Genomic DNA, 19162 nt, shown 5'->3' on the forward strand with positions numbered 1-19162 from the left:
AATTACACAACAATCATGTTGGTATGATAACCCCATGATTTACACTGTACCATAAATTGGATCACTTTGACATTTTTATTAGGTTTTTTGAAAAACTCAGATCACAGTACACTGCCTGTTGCATGATTAAAGTGTATGGAAAACTTGAATCTATTTTTCAGTATGTTTAATTTATGTCTCACTGTATACATGTTTAATATATTATTTTTGTGAAACATTTTATTGCAAAAATTGTGAGACCAGGATTCTGTAATAACAGCACTTCCAATTGTGGGATAAAAATGCTATACCACTGCCTCTCATTTAACAACTGCATTGCCAGCCCGCTGTGCATGCTTCCTAATGGACATGGCAAACAATGTCAGTCTGCAGAAAGTGTCGGTAGTAACGTAGTAATAGATTCACAAACACAAATGTCCTTTTTAAAACTGAATACCCAATATAGATCTAAGATTTAAATACACTTCTGTGTGGTATTTACAAGTTTTACAAATCAAATGGGAATAAAAAACCAACTTACGTAGCACTCAATGACCGTACACTGTAGAAAGTTCTCATTGCTGACCCCACCTGGCTCAATGTGTGGAGATTAGCAAATTTAAAGAAAGTTAAAGCTGACAATGCACTTTGCAATAGTAAAGTACACAAAGATTTCTTTAATATGCCGGCTTAAACCTGCTGTGTAGATGTATTTCAGCAATCAATCCTAAACCTTGCTGTAGAGAAGTACCCACATCGAATAAAGACAATTTGTGGGCAGTTGATAAATCAGTATTCCCAATTCAGTACAGATCAGCATCACCCTTCTACAAAGTTTTATGGATCAAATAAATTGTTCACATGACATAACCTAGTTATAATGTCTGTGCTTCATTTGGTCAAACAAAAATGTCTTTTTCCAAGTCAAGCACAGTGAAGAATGACAACATTCAATTCCCAATTGACTGGATATTCTAATAAAAGCAACATACAAAGGCAATGTAGTAGTGTTATGTTAGTTTTACTCGCAGCTTTGAGAGCCTGGCTTTTGTACCCAACACTCACTTGTCCGTTGACTTATTTATTATTAATAAAGTAACAAAAGTTTACTAGTTTGTAACGATTGGTATACAATATTCAATGATAGTGAATACCCAATACAAGAGAAATACAATTCCTCAATGTGTTTTACAATGATTGGAACCACTAGAACTCAGAATGTTTAAGCTGGGTAGGAAGACATTATAGGCTGGTGGCAGGTGACCCAACTCTTTATAAACCACCCAAAAATTGCTGGGTGCTTACTGAAAAGTGCGGGGTGGTGCGCCTGGCTAAAAAGGGGCTGGGGAGAACACTGAAATGTATCCATCTAAACACAACACTTGGGGGGTTTCATTTATAGAGCAGAAGATTTTCCTATTGGCACCAGAAACATTCTCGAGCAGTAAAGATCCACCATATTTTTAGAACACTGACTCATTGAGACCCATTTTATTTAGTCAAAATTTAAATTATACATAATCACAAAATTCTCACCACTTTATACTCCAATTTCCCCAATGACTCCCCAAGGAGTGTTCAATATTTTACTATAATGCCTGTGTTATAATAAAGTACCATATTACTTACAGTTTTTGGAAAACATGAAGTTGCTAAAAATAGATACATAAAAAAAGACTTAAGCACACAGGACTACACCACATATAATGTATTCTGAAATAAATGTAAGGAAAAAAATAATAGTCAGTTTCTTTATTGTTCATCAGACAAGCCAATTAAAAAAATGCACATTACAGGCCCAGTTCATAGGCAAGTGATTACATATTGCCCCAAGCACAGATTGGTTCATGCAGCACACATCCATGAAATGGCATGTACACTTGGGTACAGTAAAGAATTCTTAAGGCAACATTCTTTAGTTCCTGGTCTGTTCCACTTTTACTACCATGTGAAGTGTATCTGTAGTTAGAGACACCTTCCCCCAATGTACACAAGTAGGAGAATTGTTACTGGAAATGATGTTCCGTGATCGTTTCCAGATGCCTGAAGGAGCACTGTACACACAGTGCTGTTCTATTCTATGGAGAGAAGAGGGCGACCACTGTACACATGTCAAATTTCCGCCTGAGATAAGCACAATCGTTCATCTAAGGCAAAGATAATTTGACATGTTAACATATCAAAAATAGAAAAAAAAAAGTGAACAGTGAAAGTACCATGTGAAGACTGAATATACAAATAGAAGCTGAATAGCCATTACTACCTTGTGAGAAGTATATGTATACCACATCAGATCTTTTCTAAGGCACTGAGCGCACACATAGAAGTAGCACATTGTTTTTCATACTGTAGTGGATGATAGCTGTATATTGAACATGTTGGATAACAGTTTGCACTTTAAACCAGGAAATGTTGTGTTAAGGAATTGTCTATTGCTAAGCATGCCAACTCAAACAAGAACCCGCCTTTGGCACATAGTCATTTTCTATAAATAAGATACATTAATTGCGAATCACAGGTGCTGGTCCCCTTCACTTTAAATTCTTATATTACTGGTACCTGCTAAATGGTGTTAACAGAATAATTGATGACCAGGTCTACACAAACCAATTAGCCCACAATGCAATTAATTTTAGGAAGTTTGGCACTGTACCAAAAACAGCAATGAATACAAAAGAGAAAATGTTCTATTCCAAATCAGATCAAACTTTCGCTATTGTACACACACACACCTTGGTTCTAAATGTTCTTACTGAAACCCTCACACTACTAAAAGGCAACTTAAATTGAACTTCTAAATGAATCCTCAATGCACAAGATAAATGTACCCCTATTCTAATCCTTAAATTCAAGACTAATCATTTTACTTGGAGGTTACAATGAATTAGGCATTGTCTACTTTACTTGAATCCTGTAGCAATTATTGAGGAGGAATAGGCATGTTGCAGGTGTGAGGATTTATTTGGGCGAGCTTATAAGGAAAATATTTTGGTTAATAGAAAATATAAATCCCATGGAAATCAAAAGCAATATTAAAGAATGTATACTTTCAATACGTCTGTAAGGCACAAATCTTCTAAACCTCACCTTTACTTAGAAATAAGGTGCACTTAAGAAAATGATAAGAAATTGTTTGCTGGGGAAATCAATACTCGATTTCCATTTTATAATTAACTTCCAGTAAAAGTCACATTGGAATTTAAAGGGAAAATAAAAATATACTTCAACTTACCCATTACGGTACATACTAGCTAAAGACTATATTGTCTCTTACATCACTCACCTAATGCGTATGGGTTTGTCAGTTCTATAACTTTCTTCAGAGAAAAGACTTCTTACTCTATAGCACGGTATTGGGGAGAAAAAAAAGCAGTCTTAGATATTCTAGGAAGCAGATGTAATTGAAGCATGCAGTTCACAGCAGTACAGAGCTGTAGTAAATTTCTTCTTAACAGTGATGACACAAACATGGTTCAGTTCAATTTGTGGAGATAAAAAAGGCCTCATTCTTCAATGGGTCCATGAGAAATCTTCAAGTATACAGCATTTGGTTAGAGCGATGTTGGTGAGCAGTCCAAAGCGAGATGTTTTAAAGGGTATGGTAATTCCTATCTTTGGCTTTGCAGAACTTGTACAAGAAGAATACAACTGCTTGGATACCCAACACAAGGACTATTCCACCAATGAAGCTGGCAGCATCAAAGGTGTTCTTTTTTGAAGGGGATGCCGTTGGCACAGCTGTTGTAGATGCAGAAGCTACAATAAAGTAGTAAAAAAAAAAGAAATCAGTATCAGAAATGTCAGATTTATAAATTCACGCATTGGGTTTTACTTTATTATTAATGTTAATATCTAAATATTAACAATCAAAATATATTATTATTTTATTAATATCAAATATATTTTTTTCAGTTTATAGACACTAAAGATAGAAGAATGACCCCCCGTATATACAGGACAGCGCAGATTTAGCTGCTGCACTCAACTCTATAACCAGAGTGGGGCATAGAAGTGATCAATGCTCTCTTCCATCCTGTATGATGAGCAGTGCAACATTGATCACTGGTTCAGGATCGCTGGTCCCAGAACTTTTATCCCAGATGCTTGGAAGAGACATAACACACAACCACATGGAATAGATGCAAGAAGTAGATGTCTGGGATTAACACACAAGAACAGGTAACATGTAAGCTACATCAAACCATTACTTTCCTAACTGCTCTGCATGTGGGGCTGGAAAGCACAAGGCATGCACTGCCACAACTCTGCATATGTTAGGGGAAGGGCACTCCTGAAAAGGGGTCATCTCCGGAGTTAACAAAACTAGCATAAAGAGAGTCTCATTACCACCATTGCAAGAATGTGAGAACCTTCAAGCATTACTGGTAAGAGGACGTTCAGCTTCTTGGAGTTTGTATTATACTTGAGGTTAACTTTTATTTTAGGTATGTTCATGTAATCTCATATGTTATAAATGTAACATACATACATATAAATCTCTTTTGACATGTCCGATGCGGGGCCACACATAGGCAGAGAGGCTGCTAGTCTACAGACGCGAGTGTTGCTGGGAAATGTAGTAGCGGCGCTTCTTCAATGCAGCGGTGGGCCAGCTGCAGTTCATATTATGGATTCCTTTGGGGGGCCAAATTTGGCCCTCAAGCCAGAGTTTAACACCCCTGACTTAGACCCTGTGTCAACGGCCTGTATGAGATCCTCTGAAGATCATACAAATACAATATTGGGTGCATTTATCCTGTGGTTGACCTCCTTCCGATTTGCATTCAATCTGCTTCAAGAGGTTTTTGTATCCTAATAAATATGGGAATGTGAATCCCACTGAAGCCAACAAAAGCCTGTCAAAACAAGCACTTAATATATTTAAAGGTTTCAAGTCTTGCTCTTCCTCAACTCCTTTTCCATTCTTCTAAATAAAAATCTTGCGGGATTTGGATATGTGTTATCCCTATAGACTTCCGACCATTATGTTACCCATCTCTGTACTTTTTCAATCTTATTATTATCTTTTTGTATGTAAGGTCACAACAACTTAAAGTATTCTAAAGGGGTCTAATTTAAGCTCCATATAGTAGAACCAGGGCCTCCTGCCAACTTCTTTGCTCTTGCTGGAGATATATCTAATACATGAGCGCGCGCGTGCATGCACACACAAACACATATATATATATATATATATATATATATATATATATATATATATATATATATATATATATATATATATATATATATATATATATATATATATATATACACACCCCCCAATACAATGAATCTACACACAGTAAAATAGAACTGTAGTTCTTACTTGTAGCATTTCCAGTGCTGGCTGGTGTAGTTAGTGGTGTAGTTGCTGTGGTGTTTCCTGCAGGGGTTGCTGTGAGAAATCAATGGAAAATAATGATACCTTATAACATGCATGTAAAAAAACAAAACAAAGTAGCAGTGTGGTTGAATCATGCCAATATACAACAATGACATCATAAAGGGCTTTATAAACAAAAAGCAGAGCAGGGAACTGGCAGTAAAAGAAAAAAAAAAGCAATCCCCAGAGTTAATGAAATCACCATGAAGAAGGTCTCATTAACCACCAATATAAAAACTTTCCAGCAACAATGACAAAAGTTGGGCACAATGCCAACAATTGTTTCACCCCTTGATCCTTTTCCCTTATTTTGAAATTATTGCCTCTTAGGGGCTTATACCTGAGATCAACTTTCTCTCAGGTATGTTCATGTAATATCATATCTGCAGATATTAACAAATTTGAAAATCTCATTTGTCATAAAAGAAGCTACTAAGAGGACAGTCACTACAATATACGCACCTAATCTTTATGTCCTAGGTCCCTTGCAAACCTGTTATGCCTAAAGACTTAAGACCAATATGTTACCCATCTCTGGACTTGTTCTATCTTTTTGTATGTAAGGTCTTCACAACTGTAACAACACAGTATTCTAATTTAGGCTCAATATAGTGGAACCAGGGCCTCCTGCAAACCTCTTTGCTCTTGCTAGAGACACTTCTAATACATGCATGTATGCACACTCACATCCCAATACAATGGAACTACAAACATTAAAACGGTACTGTAGTTCTTACTTGTCATGTTTCCAGTGATGGCTGGTGTGGTAATTGTTGTGGTGTTTCCTGTAGGGGCTGCTAGGAAGAAACCAAGAGAAAATAATGTTATTGTATAACATGGCAGGAAGAGGGCTCTAATGATCGGAGCACTTATCCTGTACAGTTAGTTTGCAATCCCACTACAACTTAATCAATTGGCCTGGGATAATCTAACTCCTGCATATACGGCCATTCCTAATGGCATGTACACTGAGCTACGCACCCAAAAAGGAAATCTCGAAGCTTTGATTGAAGAGACATGGTATGTAAGAAGATAGAAGATACCTTCCTGTTCACAATGTTTTGAATAACAGCTACAGATCCACTTTAGGACTAGAATAATAAAAAAGGATTGCACATTTTCTATATAGCACCTGTCAAGGCTGTGGAGAAGTGTGTAGAGAAATACAAAATTTCTGCCATTCATTAGTATTCCAGAACAAGCAAAAACCTTTATAGGAAACTAAGAATATATTGCCTTTGCCAAACCATCTTAGAATGATTCTATGATTACTGAAATAATGGAGCTCTTTACCAGGGGATGATTCCAGAGACTTACCAGGTGTGGTAGTAGATGTATTGGCCGATGTGGTAGGTGTTGCATTAGTTATCGGTACCACTACACAAATAAAAGTAAAGTTTTAAAACAAGCCATTTAAAGGACCTAAATACTGTTCAGTTGTACCAAATCCTTACTTCCTGAAGCTGACTCTGTAAAATGTAAACTTAATGCAAGTTTTTTTTTTTTTTTTTTTACATCTTACTCCTACAGCATCTTTACTTTTACAGCAATGGTAGCAAAAGGGAATTGTACTAGAACAGGCGGATACTAAACCTTTTTTGTTGTAATGTGAATTAAATCTAAACTCTAAATGTAAGAAAAACAGGATAGTTAATAAATTAATGATTGCAATATATGTAAGAAGCTTTTTGATGAGAAGTAGCAAACCGTATGTGTAGACCTTTTCCTGTATAAAGCTCCAAATGTGTGACCACTTCTCTACAGCACACTATCTATACCATATCATTTACAACATTAAATGTTTTGAGTGTAGGCAAATACAACATGTAGGTTACAATACCTCCACACGAGTCGACCTTGGTGCAGTCTCCAGTTTCATTTCTACATACAGCAGAATCTGTTCAAAACATATTTATTTTTATTGCATGTAAGAGATGTAAAATTTCTTGTATTCATGTAAAAATTCATTTATTCACATTTATTCAACTCACTCCTTTCCAGTCCTTTACTGTTGGCTTTAATGAGTAGTGGACACACAGATCCTAATTTTTTTTTTCCTTGTCTCCCCTGGTTGTTCATTGATTCCCCAGCATGTATCAATGAATGATGTCAGGGGACCAATGTACACACAGTAATATTTCACCAGAGATGATCATAATTATTCATCTCAGGCAAAAAACATCTAGTGCAGCAGTCGCCAACCAGTGGTCCACGACTATGGCCGGTGCACCCCCCTGTGGGGTCAGGAGAAGGACCACTCTTGAGGGGGGGGGGGGGAGCGCAGTGGCCAGAGGCCCAGAGCCGACAATGTCTTCCATACGGATTGTAGGCTCAGACCTGCGATGGGAGAGTGGGTGGGTTCTGGCATCATGACGTCATTCTGGGGGAAGTGTCTTCCCTTTTGAGTTACACATGGCTTCCTCGCACTGCGCGGTCCGGATTCTGTGAAATTAGTGGTCTGTAATGTCTAAAATGTTGGCGACCACTGATCTAGCATGTGTACAAAGCCCAAACTGCAAGGGCCCCTGCTGCTGGTTGGGGGCCAATGAAGTACACATGTTGCTTTGTACCACACGGGTAAATCACAGGTTTGATTCAGGGGCCTATCTGCCATGGGTATGGAGACAAAAGGAGAGATAGACCTGAGTAAGCCCTGGGTCATGACTGTGCTGCTGGTAGGTGGACCAATAAAGTACACCTTTTGGGTTGTCCTGCATAGGAAAACAATAGGTTTTGCATTTAAAATTATGTGCATTTTTTTAATAAATTGCTATTAAGCAGCACGTGAATGTTTTACCACACTGCAGCAGTTGAAAATACCCAACAAGCAAAATTCATTAGCGGAGGGCTTGTTCATACATTATTCTTTACTAAACGCACAAATTACCATGTTAAAATGTGCTGCAGTTGGCAGCCCACTCCTTTGAATAGGTTTCCAAATGCAGTACATCGTAGACAAAATGTAATGAATGCTACATTCTGTAAAGCGTGCTGCTCAGCTTAGGGTGCCACTAACAATGAATAGCAACCAGCCACAAAACGCTAATGTACACGTATCCACATGGAGATATTTTAAGGTCCTAATTCTAATCCTCCTGACCTTTCCTAAAATAAAAAAAAGACAGTTAATGAACACACAGTGATATGGCTTCTCTCACACAATATTAGTAGATATTTCTCACACGAGTGAAAATCTGTAACGAAAGCCAAGAAGTCCAGTTGCATTGCCTGTTACTAGTAAAATCTATACTACCCTACTATTAGGTAGTGCAGGAATCAAACCTTCATTAAAAGTGGCTGAAAAATTCCCTAACCCACGCCATGAACATTACACCAATGTACTTTAAGATTACAATTTTGACCTGAATAAAGTAATAAAGGGGTCAATCAGGGGCCCTATTACATACATAAAGCTTGATGGAATATGCCTTATCTGGTAAAATAAAGTTATACAAGTTTACCAAGTGCTGGTCAGGATAACTTTAATTATACAGTTTTTATTTCATTGTAACTTACCATTGCTGCATATGACCCACAAACATTTTAATTGAATGCAATCTGCACAGCTGGTTGCATTGCAGGCATCTGCAAAAAAAATTAAATAAACAGTATTAGCATATTATTAGGAACACATTTAAAAGTTTTTTTTTTCTTTTTTCATGTTTTTTTTTATATTTTGCTTTTGGGTGCATTTTAAGCTGCTCCATTCAATAACCATCATATGCTAGGTGAGTTCTAAGTTAGGTCAGGACAATCGTGGTGTAAACGCCAAGTGGTAAAGGTACCAACAGATACACAAGACAAATAAGACAACATTACCAATGCTAGAGGGTATACATTTCACATGTCTGCCATGAACTGCCACATACTACAGTTAGGAAATGGTTGTACCATATATTAGATATAAAACCAAAAGGGCAGGATTCCTAAGGTACATATAAGATGTATGACTGACCTCTAAACTCAACTAACACGTATATTAGACTTATGGTAGAAAACTGCCTGCCCAGGAGCAGTAAGCTGCTGCACCTCAGGTCATCGTATTAGTTCATATGCATTTGTGGTGCAGATCTTCCTACAGAGGTGGAAAAGAAACTACACAACCAAAGGCAACATGCTGCTTCCAGGAACCGTGCCACTGTAACCACTTGCACAAGTGATTCCCAACTGCTCCCAAACAGTTGAATGGGAGAATATGGGAGTGGTATCATGCATGAGATACAACACTGCTGTTTACTGAAGGGCCCAGATGGGTCTTTAGTTGGGAAAGTGAAGGATAAAGACCTGTGGAATTCTTCAAAACCCCTGCAGAAACCGTGTCTGGATAGCTCTCAGTGGAATTATTTTATTGGTTACATTTTCTAAGTTAAGTGCCATTGCTCCAACAATAGACCCTACAGGTAGGTATTTACACAGGTGCACCTATCTATGCTCATTGAGTCAGGAAATCTTTTAGTGATCTGATCATTTAATATTGCCTGCCCGCTTTTACATGTGCTTGGAAAATCATGTGACTGAAGCTAAACCCTTTTACTGCACATACGTGCCAATTAAAGACAGGCTAGCTCAATTATTACGGATATTTTCATGTTGGTCACAGATGTCAGTGGCTGCAGTAATTAAGGGGATTACCCTGAAGTGTTGTCTATATTAGGGTGGTAAGAATGGAAAGACAGTATGCAACCAAGACAAAGAAACTGCAATAAATTTAAAAAGCCTTCTAGTTGCAGGATTTTAATGTGTAGTTTTAGTAAAACATTACAGACTAGATCCCTGGCAATTTTCCTTCCCTCTGCAGCATTTCAATTAAGCAAGAAGTGCATGAGGGATTTAGAAACAACAAAAAGAAATAAAATCTATTGGACAGAGTTACGTAGATGAACAAAATAGGTGTTGCAGTAATTAAACATAAAATGGTGTGGACAATTTTAAAATAAGAGAAATCAACATATTGTCATCATCATTTTTTTTTACTTTTTATATAAAAATAAAACTGCATGCTCATGTGTTCAAGTACTGAACAGCCTAGACATCAGCTGGTGCAGAACTCTTCTCTGGAGAGATCAGCATACAGCAATGGTTTCCATAAAGTTACAAACCAGGGCTGAGCAAAGTCCAGCAGTTAACCTGACCCCCTTAAAAAAGCTTATGTTCTGGTTATTAGGAATTAAACATTTCCCAGTCCAAGCTGCTGGCCCAGCGGTCGCCAAGCAGCGGACAAGGTCCCCCGTACGGATCGCAGGCTCAGGGAAGTGGGGGTTGTGTCTCTGGACTGAGCCTGTGATGGGAGAGTCGGCAGGTTCTGGCATCATGACGTCACTATGGGGGAAGTTTCTTCCCTTTGAATGACACCTGGCTCCCTGCACATGCGCGGTCCGGAGCCGGTAACTTTAGTGGTCTGTGGGTCCAAAAAAGTTGGCGACCATTAGGCTAGCCTACAGAATGGGTTTTCTTGCATCAATGATCAAATCCACAGCTCCAAGAAAATGGATGTTCTGACCATGTAGGGCAAGGGTTTCGCTTTAAAAGCAAATTTCCTGGAATTGTATACTAGGTAAGCCCTCCAATGCTGACATACATCTAGTACCTTGGATGTCATATTGGTCCTCCAGTTTTATTAATTGCTCAAAACATGTAGGCAGGTCAGTTGCTAAATGCTTGTATTGAAAAACTGTTGAAGTTGAGAGTTAAACTACCATTAAAGAACATATATGGCCTTTTTCCTCCAATTCAGTCCTTTGACAAATGGAGAGTGAATGTCCCCAATAATGTCACAGGCAGTAATAAAGCTGTGACCAGATAGCACAATTATTGTAGCCCAAAAACAATTGGGTGTGATCTTTCGGAGTAAGCTTTGTACAGACACCCCACTGGAGGGGAGACCAGGCAGGAGGAGCCTGCTGCGGGATCTTTAATGGTCTTTGTTAGAAGTTGGCTGTTCAGTAATCCAGCAAGTTGGATCACAACAGTACTGACACTACATTTTCAGAAAATGACAAATGATCCTACAGCAAAAACCTAGTGCCTGTACAGAAAGAACATAAGCAAACCCAACAGAAGATCTAACTATCCCCTACTCTATCCAAGTCTAAAAAAAACTTGTTTCGGCTTTGGATACCCTATAATTATACATCTGTGTGCTCAGGCCAGCCAGTCCATGTAAATCAAATCCGTGATTAAGCATGGCTTAGGACAAGATAAAAGGTTTAGTTTTACCCACTTTGTGTTTCTGACTCAGATTGCATAATTAAGTCTTTTAAAAGGATTGCGATATGGCAAGACTGCGCCTCCATTAGTTCCATGTGTGTCCCAAGAACCATGATCTAGTGGTATTTTCGTTTAAAGTCTATGTAAATCGTGGCCAGAAACCAAATGTGCCAAAACCTCTCTCTGCTGCACTTCAGTTCTAATACACTAAATGGCATTGCAAACCCAGATATTATTTTTAACCATTTTTATATAGAGCCGACACATTACATAGTCATGCCACTAGCTGTCCCTTGAAGGAGCTCCCAATCTAATGTCCCTACCATAGTCATATGTCTTCACTACATTCCAAGGTCAATTTTGGGGAGAAGCCAATTAACCTAACTGCAGGTTTTAGCAATGTGGGAGAAAACCTGAATACCTGGAGGAACCCCATGCAAACACAGGAGGAACTTGTAAACTCTACGCAGATAGTGTCCTAGCCAAGATTTGAACCTGGGATTTAGCGCTACAAAGGCAAGAGTTCTAAGCACTGAGCCACTGTGCCACCCAGAAGTGTGAAGAAGTAGCTTAGACATCTTACTGCGCCATGTGGGAGAAACCGGGTGGGTCTATCCAGTAGTCTGCCAAAAGAAAACTACACGGGGACCAATACATGACTTATCACACTGCACAGGAATAGCCAGCAGGAGTGACCCATGTGTGTCATGAAGTACTGCTTCACAAAGGTATGAACAAGCCTTTCATTCTTAGGCAATATTTGTTTGGAGCAGAGTTCATCTTTAATTGCCTTATATCTGCTCAGGCTTACCAGCACTTATCTGATCCATGATCTATTATTTTATGGGTGCAATTTAGGATCAGACCCATAATGGTGCAACTGGACATTTTAATGAATCCAGGTGACTGCTTTACAATATCAGTATGGCTACACAGCAGAGAGAACTGGAATTATATTTTGTCTGCTGGAAAATGTTTTATCAAGGAAACAATTATGGCTAAATGGTACTATTCAAAGCAAACCAGCAGAAAAATCCTCAGATTTTATTTATTAAAGCATTTGTGTCCTTTCATTTCACAGACTCCTTGTTTAAATACCAACTAAGTGACTTGCTGGATGTTTGCTTTTTGCTTGATGAAAATTAATGTGCACAGCAAATCCAGATGGACAGGTTGCATGGGAAAATTAAAAAGGTGAAAATGATTTCTGTCCTATGACTTATACTGTAGTTTACTAAACTGAATATTATTATGCTTAGAATATAAAGGAATAGTTAAAGAACAACTCCAAGATCCAACATTTTTGGCTTTATAGGCGACATATTGATATATTTTTACTGTCATTAGATTTATTTTTGCCAAGTGCAACTTATTTCTAACGTTTGTTTTCATAATCCCCATGTTAATGATATTATTTGCTGTTATTCATTCTTTCTAATTAAATAAATAAGGGTTCCTGAGGGACACATCATTAGACTATTAGATACATTGTGTCATATGGTTAGCCACAATGGGAAATAGGACAGGGCGTATAACATAATTGTGACAAGTTGCAAAATCCTTTACCGATAATTTTGCACTGATTTGCACGCAGGTAGCATCAGTCTTCCCAAATAGCTTTTATTTTGTCTCCTTTATCACCTAGTAATAAGTTATATACCTTGTGTCTAAGGCTAACCATTCTTTATGAATTTGTGGGTAATGCAAGGCAGTGGATTTGGAATCAGCACTGAAATGCAAATCTTGTAATGCACTTTAGTATCTGATGACTAAATCACATCGGATCTTTTGGGGGGTAAAATCAACAGGTTTCAATTCACTGCTGAGACTAAACACATCTAAACGTGTAAAATGTTCAGTGTTTTCACTGAATGACACACATGACTGACATTCAATAAAGTCCCTGTGATTGCTGTGCACAAGTACAACAAGTCTACCTGTGCGAAGAGTATGAATAATTAACCAGTGACATATTCTTCTCAAGCAGTAAAATAGTTTTAAAACAAGTCACCCCTGATCTCTCTAGCTGCTTCTAATTTGAATGTATTTATTCACAGATTCTCAACGTTCACAACAACGGCTCTTAAGTCAGGTTCAGTCCATTTCTAACAGCTTAGAAACATCTGCCATTGCTTTAGATTGAGGGGCTGGAAACTTATAAGATTCTACGACCACAGAAAGTGCTTTCCTGACTTTCAATTCACAAAGACATCCCATGAATAAATAAATATTAAATACATATACTGGAGCTTACCTTAAATCTACAATGTAACAAATGTTTTCTTAAGTTTGTGTTAGAATTGGACATTGGAAATGAACATTTTTTAATATTGTTGCATTTGCATTTTACTGGCCACAGCACAGGAAATGATGGGAAACTCTCCAGAGGGGCCAGACCAAAAAAACTGACAAATTCCAACCAGCTAAAAAAATGCTGGACACATTCTAACTATCAGGGTTTAAGTTCTGCTCTAATCACTGGGATAGAAGCAATAGTTTTACAGGCAAACAGTTACCCCTCTAGGCATTGGTGGTCACGGGCAATAACTGGTAGTCAGTGGCAGCAAACTCCCCTTATCACTTAAAGTACCCCTTGGAATTGGTGCCGAGTGGACATTAACCTAACAGAAATCCATGTCCTGTGCCATTAACCCCAATCAGCATAGAAAACTGCCTATGCAGATACCGATTCTTCCACCCAACAATGCTGGAGTAGATCCAGGTCCATTTAGGGTAGATAATGAGTAATTATTACACTGAAACAGACTCCAGCTCTAACACATTTGCAGACCTCTGGACATTATGCAACTTTCTCCAATATTGCTGGAGATCAAAGCAGGTTGTTCCAGAACTTCGCCCCCAACAATAATTTGTTTGCTTACATTGAAACCTCTTCAATGGTTCTGCTTTGTTTCATTATGTGCTGAAACACTATGATCTTTATTCACACGTAATATTCTTATGAAATAAACAAGTACTTCTTATAAAACTGTGCCTATAAGTACATCTGAGGAATGATCAGGTGCTTTATTCCATGAATAATATGAGTATATGGCATTCTGAGCCGGTGTCCCTTTGTTAGCACCTCTCCTTCTGACAAGTAAACAAGAGATTTAGCTAACTGCTATTAGAAGCTAACCAGGAATGTAAAGCATGTTGTTAAGTAAAGGTGGGTTGTGTTAACCATTTCAGTTACAGAATAACACTTACCCACTGACTGATAGTGCCTGGTGATTGTATATCTATATCACTGCTAAGAGTCCACCCTCTGACATTGACACAAAACAGTCCTAAACAAGTGTCACATCTCACAAACTTCCAAGGACAACCCATCCAGGGTTTACAATAAGCAGATGTCCCAAACCTTAAAGTGGATCTTCCACACTTTCTTGGTTTCTCTTTCTTCTCTTATATTATTTATGTTTATTATAATTAATTGTTATATTTTATTGTTTTTTCTTGGTTTCTCTTTCTTGTCTTGGTATTTTCTAATGCCAGACATTTTTCCATTTGTTTTTTATTGTTTGGTGTTTATTATTTATGTTTTTATAACTTTTTTTATATTATTTATGTTTATTATTATTATTATTAATATTTGTTATAATTTTATTATTTTTCTTGGTCTCTCTTTCTTCTCTTATTGGTATTTTCTAATGCCAGACACCTTACTATTTGTTAATACACCCTGCAATGAGCAATGTGTGCAGCTTAGGTCAGTTTAAGTAACACCATTAGTTATTTTTCGATCAGTAAGGTTGGCATTCTTCCCACTGACCACCATACAAATCTACTGTGATCTGTGCATATAGTACCTATAGCAGGAGTTCCCCAGAGATCTAAAAGTTATATCAAACTATTTAAAGTCATATCTAAAAGTTGTATCAAAATGACAAGAAAGGCCGGATTAGACATTAGAGCAGGAAATAGAGGCTGTGAACCCTAGCAAAATGAATAATGACATTTAAGGTGAATGTACATTCACTTTAAAACAGGGCTGTGGAGTCATCATGTATTACTGTGCTTCTGTAGAATGTACTGGCCGACTCTAAAGCCTGCTTTAAATACTTAATTATGTATTATTAATCCCTTCATTATGTCCCCCTCCCAAATGATTGGGCATTCACAATGAGCACAAGCTCACCTTCACACCATAATTTACTTTGCATTTCTGAAAATTTTATAAAACAGAAAAGCATTTTAGAGAACTATCTGTATTGTACTGCAGAGTGCTTCTCTGAAAATGCCAACTGACTGGCTGATTTTACACATTCTGGGTAACTGACCGGAACTTATATGCAGATCAGTCCAACTTTTACTCATTTTTGGAAAACACTGCAAGGGAGTGAGTCACATGATCCCCATACTCAGAAAATACCCAGTATTCGTAAAATACAGAAAACAATGGGAATGTGAGAATGTACTTCCTGTTGGAGCCAGTAAAAGTAACACTGGGGCTTGATGATTGATTTATGTTGCTTGCTACTATATTTACTTGTTTGCAGTCTTCTCATTTGCAACACATTGTTTGCACGGTCAATAAGGTGACTGAATCTGTCAGCGGCAAACAATTAAACAGGAACCCTGGAAGCTCTTCCCAAACACGGGGCAGAAGGCAGCGATCGGTCACCAGTATTGCCCGTGGTCTCCCTCCAGGTGCCCATTTCTTCATTACTGACTTCACATTTCTGGTTCTGCCCCGTGTCTACGTGTGCGGGGGTTATCTAATTTTGGGTAATCCAGGATAGATTACTGAATAGCACAGTAGTGATATCAGCAAACCTTACAGGACTAAGTAATCAGAAGGTATATATGTCTAGAAGAATGCGTAAAGTGGTCAAATGCTCTTGTTAGAATCTTCAGAATGATCAAACATTCCACACTGATAGAACCAACACACCATCAATGTCCCCTGTAACACGGCAAATGTTGAGTTCAAGTTCCTGCACAATTACGCACTTACAAATTCTTATCAATCAAGGAAATACGGGAGATTTTTTATAACTCTGCCTGCAATTCCGGTGTTATTCTGCCAACCTGTGATTTGTGTCTATATGCAGTAACAGCACCAAGCCCAATGATGCGGAGTTGTGTCGTTCTGGCTCCCAACCCCCGCCCATCCTATTATTGCATTTATTGACCCATAGAGGTCTTACAACCATATTTAGGGGGAAGACACAGCCATCGCCCTCCCAGCAGTATAATAAAAGGATAGAACTGTCCTAGTGAGATCAGCTGCCTAGACAAGGACAAGAAGAATGAATCTGTGCTGCTTCTGTAAATGTTAACAAATGACTCCACAGTGTCGGCCTCTACTGAGGTCAGTGAGCGCTCATTGTTGGCTGAAGTCACATGATCACGGAGCTTTAGTTCACCAAGAGGATGAATGCCATGTTAAGTTACCCCATTCAAGGTGCAGGCAGCACATTCACAAGCATTGTGCACCTCTGCATAGTACATTCACTGCTTGTTAGACATATGTGAATACTTGTATGCCTATACACTTATGGGTTCACTTTATAGGACAAGAGATTGTAATAAATGGAATGTTGGAGAATCTGGAGGACATGGATTAAGTTTGTGCCGAGGCTAAGCAGTGATATGGGCCGCACAAATTGGAGGCTCAGATTACAGAAACGTGTGGGGATGGGACAAGAATGGAATTTATTTTGTTGGCCATTAGAGAAGCCAAGTTGGCACTGCAAGGAACATTGTGTCTGCCGGGTGAGCTCCAGAACAGAGGCCATACACACATCGTTACATCCACAATACAATTATATTAGATAGACTGGAAATAGTAAAATCACCGGCACCAATCTGATCACTAACAATGCCAAACATTTACTGGGAAATGTGCACAAACACAAAAGTGATCTTATTGGATCCATGACTGAATATAATGGTCTGAGAACCAATCAGAACCTACGGATCCACCTGATCACTGGCTAGAAGCAATGGAAATGATCGTGCAAAAAACGAGTTAGATCCGATCCAGATATGGAAGGATAGTTCCCATGATCGGATCATGTGTGGGCAGGATTAGAGTGTAAGCTCTGTGGCCAGGTCCTTGTATTGGTGGCATGTCGGTTAGGATCCCCTGTGATCGGTAGTAATGATCTGATGGCAGATTTAGTAATAGGTATGACATCTCAGGTGACCGGTGAGTTCTCCGAGCACCGCCCTGCGGCAGCTCCACCTGTCTCCTGGCACGGACCCGGGACATTAGGAATTCTTACCAGCAGCAGCTGTCATCCCCAACGCAATCAGCACCAGCATCGCTGGGAGCAGCACATATCGCTGACCGATCCCCATAATGATCGTCCCGTGTGATCTCTCCACTGACCGGACTGTCACTGCCTGTCCGAGCTCTAACTCAGCAACTCTTCCTGCTGCGAAAGCTTCTCACGTGACCCGCAGCCACCAATAACTGGGTGTGGTCTGTCAATGTGCGGCCCCTGACGTCAGGACTCAGGAGTGCAGCTTCAGCCCGTTCCGGAAACCAGCGACACCTCCTCCGGCTCTACCGGCAGCGATAACTTGTCCGGCGAGTTTGTCGCACCTCCTGCTGTGACGTCACTGCGCACGTGGCACTAAAACGCGCTCACCTCCTCATACATGATTACACTTTCCTGTGCGCATTGCCGGCACGACAGCGCCACCTGGAGACAACTCCGCCACATTACCTACCTATGGGTATATTGACCAGGTTGGATACAAGTAAGCATTCAGATCCCAGCAATTGTTATAGAGTGTGGGCTGGGAAATATATCTGCCTGCAGGAACTAATCATAACAATTTACTTTTCATTGTTTTATGAAAAAAGTTCAAATATGTGGTATTAGATACAACACAAACCCCAAACCTAATTGGGGGAGGAGGGTCTGTCTCTTGTGGGGTCTGTGACTGAGGGATCTGTCACTGATTGGTCTGTGACTGAGGAATCTATCACTGATTGGTCTGTGACTGAGGGATCTATCACCGATTGGTCTGTGACTGAGAGATCTGTCACCGATTGGTCTGTGACTGAGGGATCTATCACTAAGTGGACAATTATTTGGAGATTTGTTATGGCGGTGGGTGGGGTTGTCAGTCACTGAGGAATCGGTCACAGAGGGATCTGTCATTGGGGGGTCTGTCACTGATAGGGAAGTTACAGAGGGGCTATCACTGTGGAATCTATCACTGAGGCATCTTTCACTGAGGGGTCTGTCACTGAGGGGTCTATCACTAAGGAATATATCTCTGAGTGGTCTATGACTAAGGAATATATCTCTGAGGGGTCTGTCACTGTGGAATCTAACATTGAGGGGTCTGTCACTGAGGAATATATCACTGAGGGATCTATCACTGAGGGATCTACCACTGAGGGATCTATCACTAAGGGATCTGTCACTGAGGGGTCTGTCACTGGGGGATCTATCACTAAGGGGTCTGTCACTGAGGGATCTATCACTGAGGGATCTGTCACTGAGGGATCTATCACTGAGGGATCTATCACTGATTGGTCTGTGACTGAGGGATCTATCACTGAGGGTTCAGTTACTGGGGGAATTTTTAATGGGGGGGGGGGGGTACAGCGAACTGAGGGATCTG

General features: G+C 39.3%; 1 protein-coding gene across 3 annotated transcripts; it reads right to left on the bottom strand.

The window, feature by feature from the left end:
* Positions 1-1716: 1716 nt before the first annotated feature.
* CD164 (CD164 molecule) lies at positions 1717-18107 on the bottom strand. Of its 3 annotated transcripts, none has more exons than XM_072408745.1 (7): positions 17806-18107; positions 8882-8950; positions 7206-7262; positions 6683-6742; positions 6103-6159; positions 5309-5377; positions 1717-3735 (listed from the first exon to the last, which is right to left on the bottom strand). In XM_072408745.1, exons 1-7 carry the CDS (start codon positions 17879-17881, stop codon positions 3569-3571), a joined length of 555 nt encoding a protein of 184 aa, XP_072264846.1. In that variant the 5' UTR covers positions 17882-18107; the 3' UTR covers positions 1717-3568. The 3 variants fall into 3 exon arrangements, with proteins under 3 accessions (XP_072264846.1, XP_072264845.1, XP_072264847.1); XM_072408744.1 differs by having other exon boundaries at positions 6103-6162; positions 17806-18106; XM_072408746.1 differs by lacking the exon at positions 6683-6742 and having other exon boundaries at positions 6103-6162.
* Positions 18108-19162: the final 1055 nt, after the last annotated feature.

This window comes from Pyxicephalus adspersus, chromosome 4, assembly GCF_032062135.1.
Source record: "Pyxicephalus adspersus chromosome 4, UCB_Pads_2.0, whole genome shotgun sequence".
Taxonomy (NCBI): Eukaryota; Metazoa; Chordata; class Amphibia; order Anura; family Pyxicephalidae; genus Pyxicephalus; species Pyxicephalus adspersus.

What these genes read in the sequence shown, in the direction of transcription:
- CD164 (XM_072408744.1), bottom strand. Translation starts at nt 17,881, where the DNA reads ATGGGGATCGGTCAGCGATATGTGCTGCTCCCAGCGATGCTGGTGCTG. An exon ending in GTGGGTCATATGCAGCAATG is followed by an intron (nt 7,263 to 8,881) that starts GTAAGTTACAAT and finishes TGTTTTGAACAG; the next exon opens with ATTCTGCTGTATGTAGAAAT. An exon ending in TACATCTACTACCACACCTG is followed by an intron (nt 6,163 to 6,682) that starts GTAAGTCTCTGG and finishes GTTTCTTCCTAG; the next exon opens with CAGCCCCTACAGGAAACACC.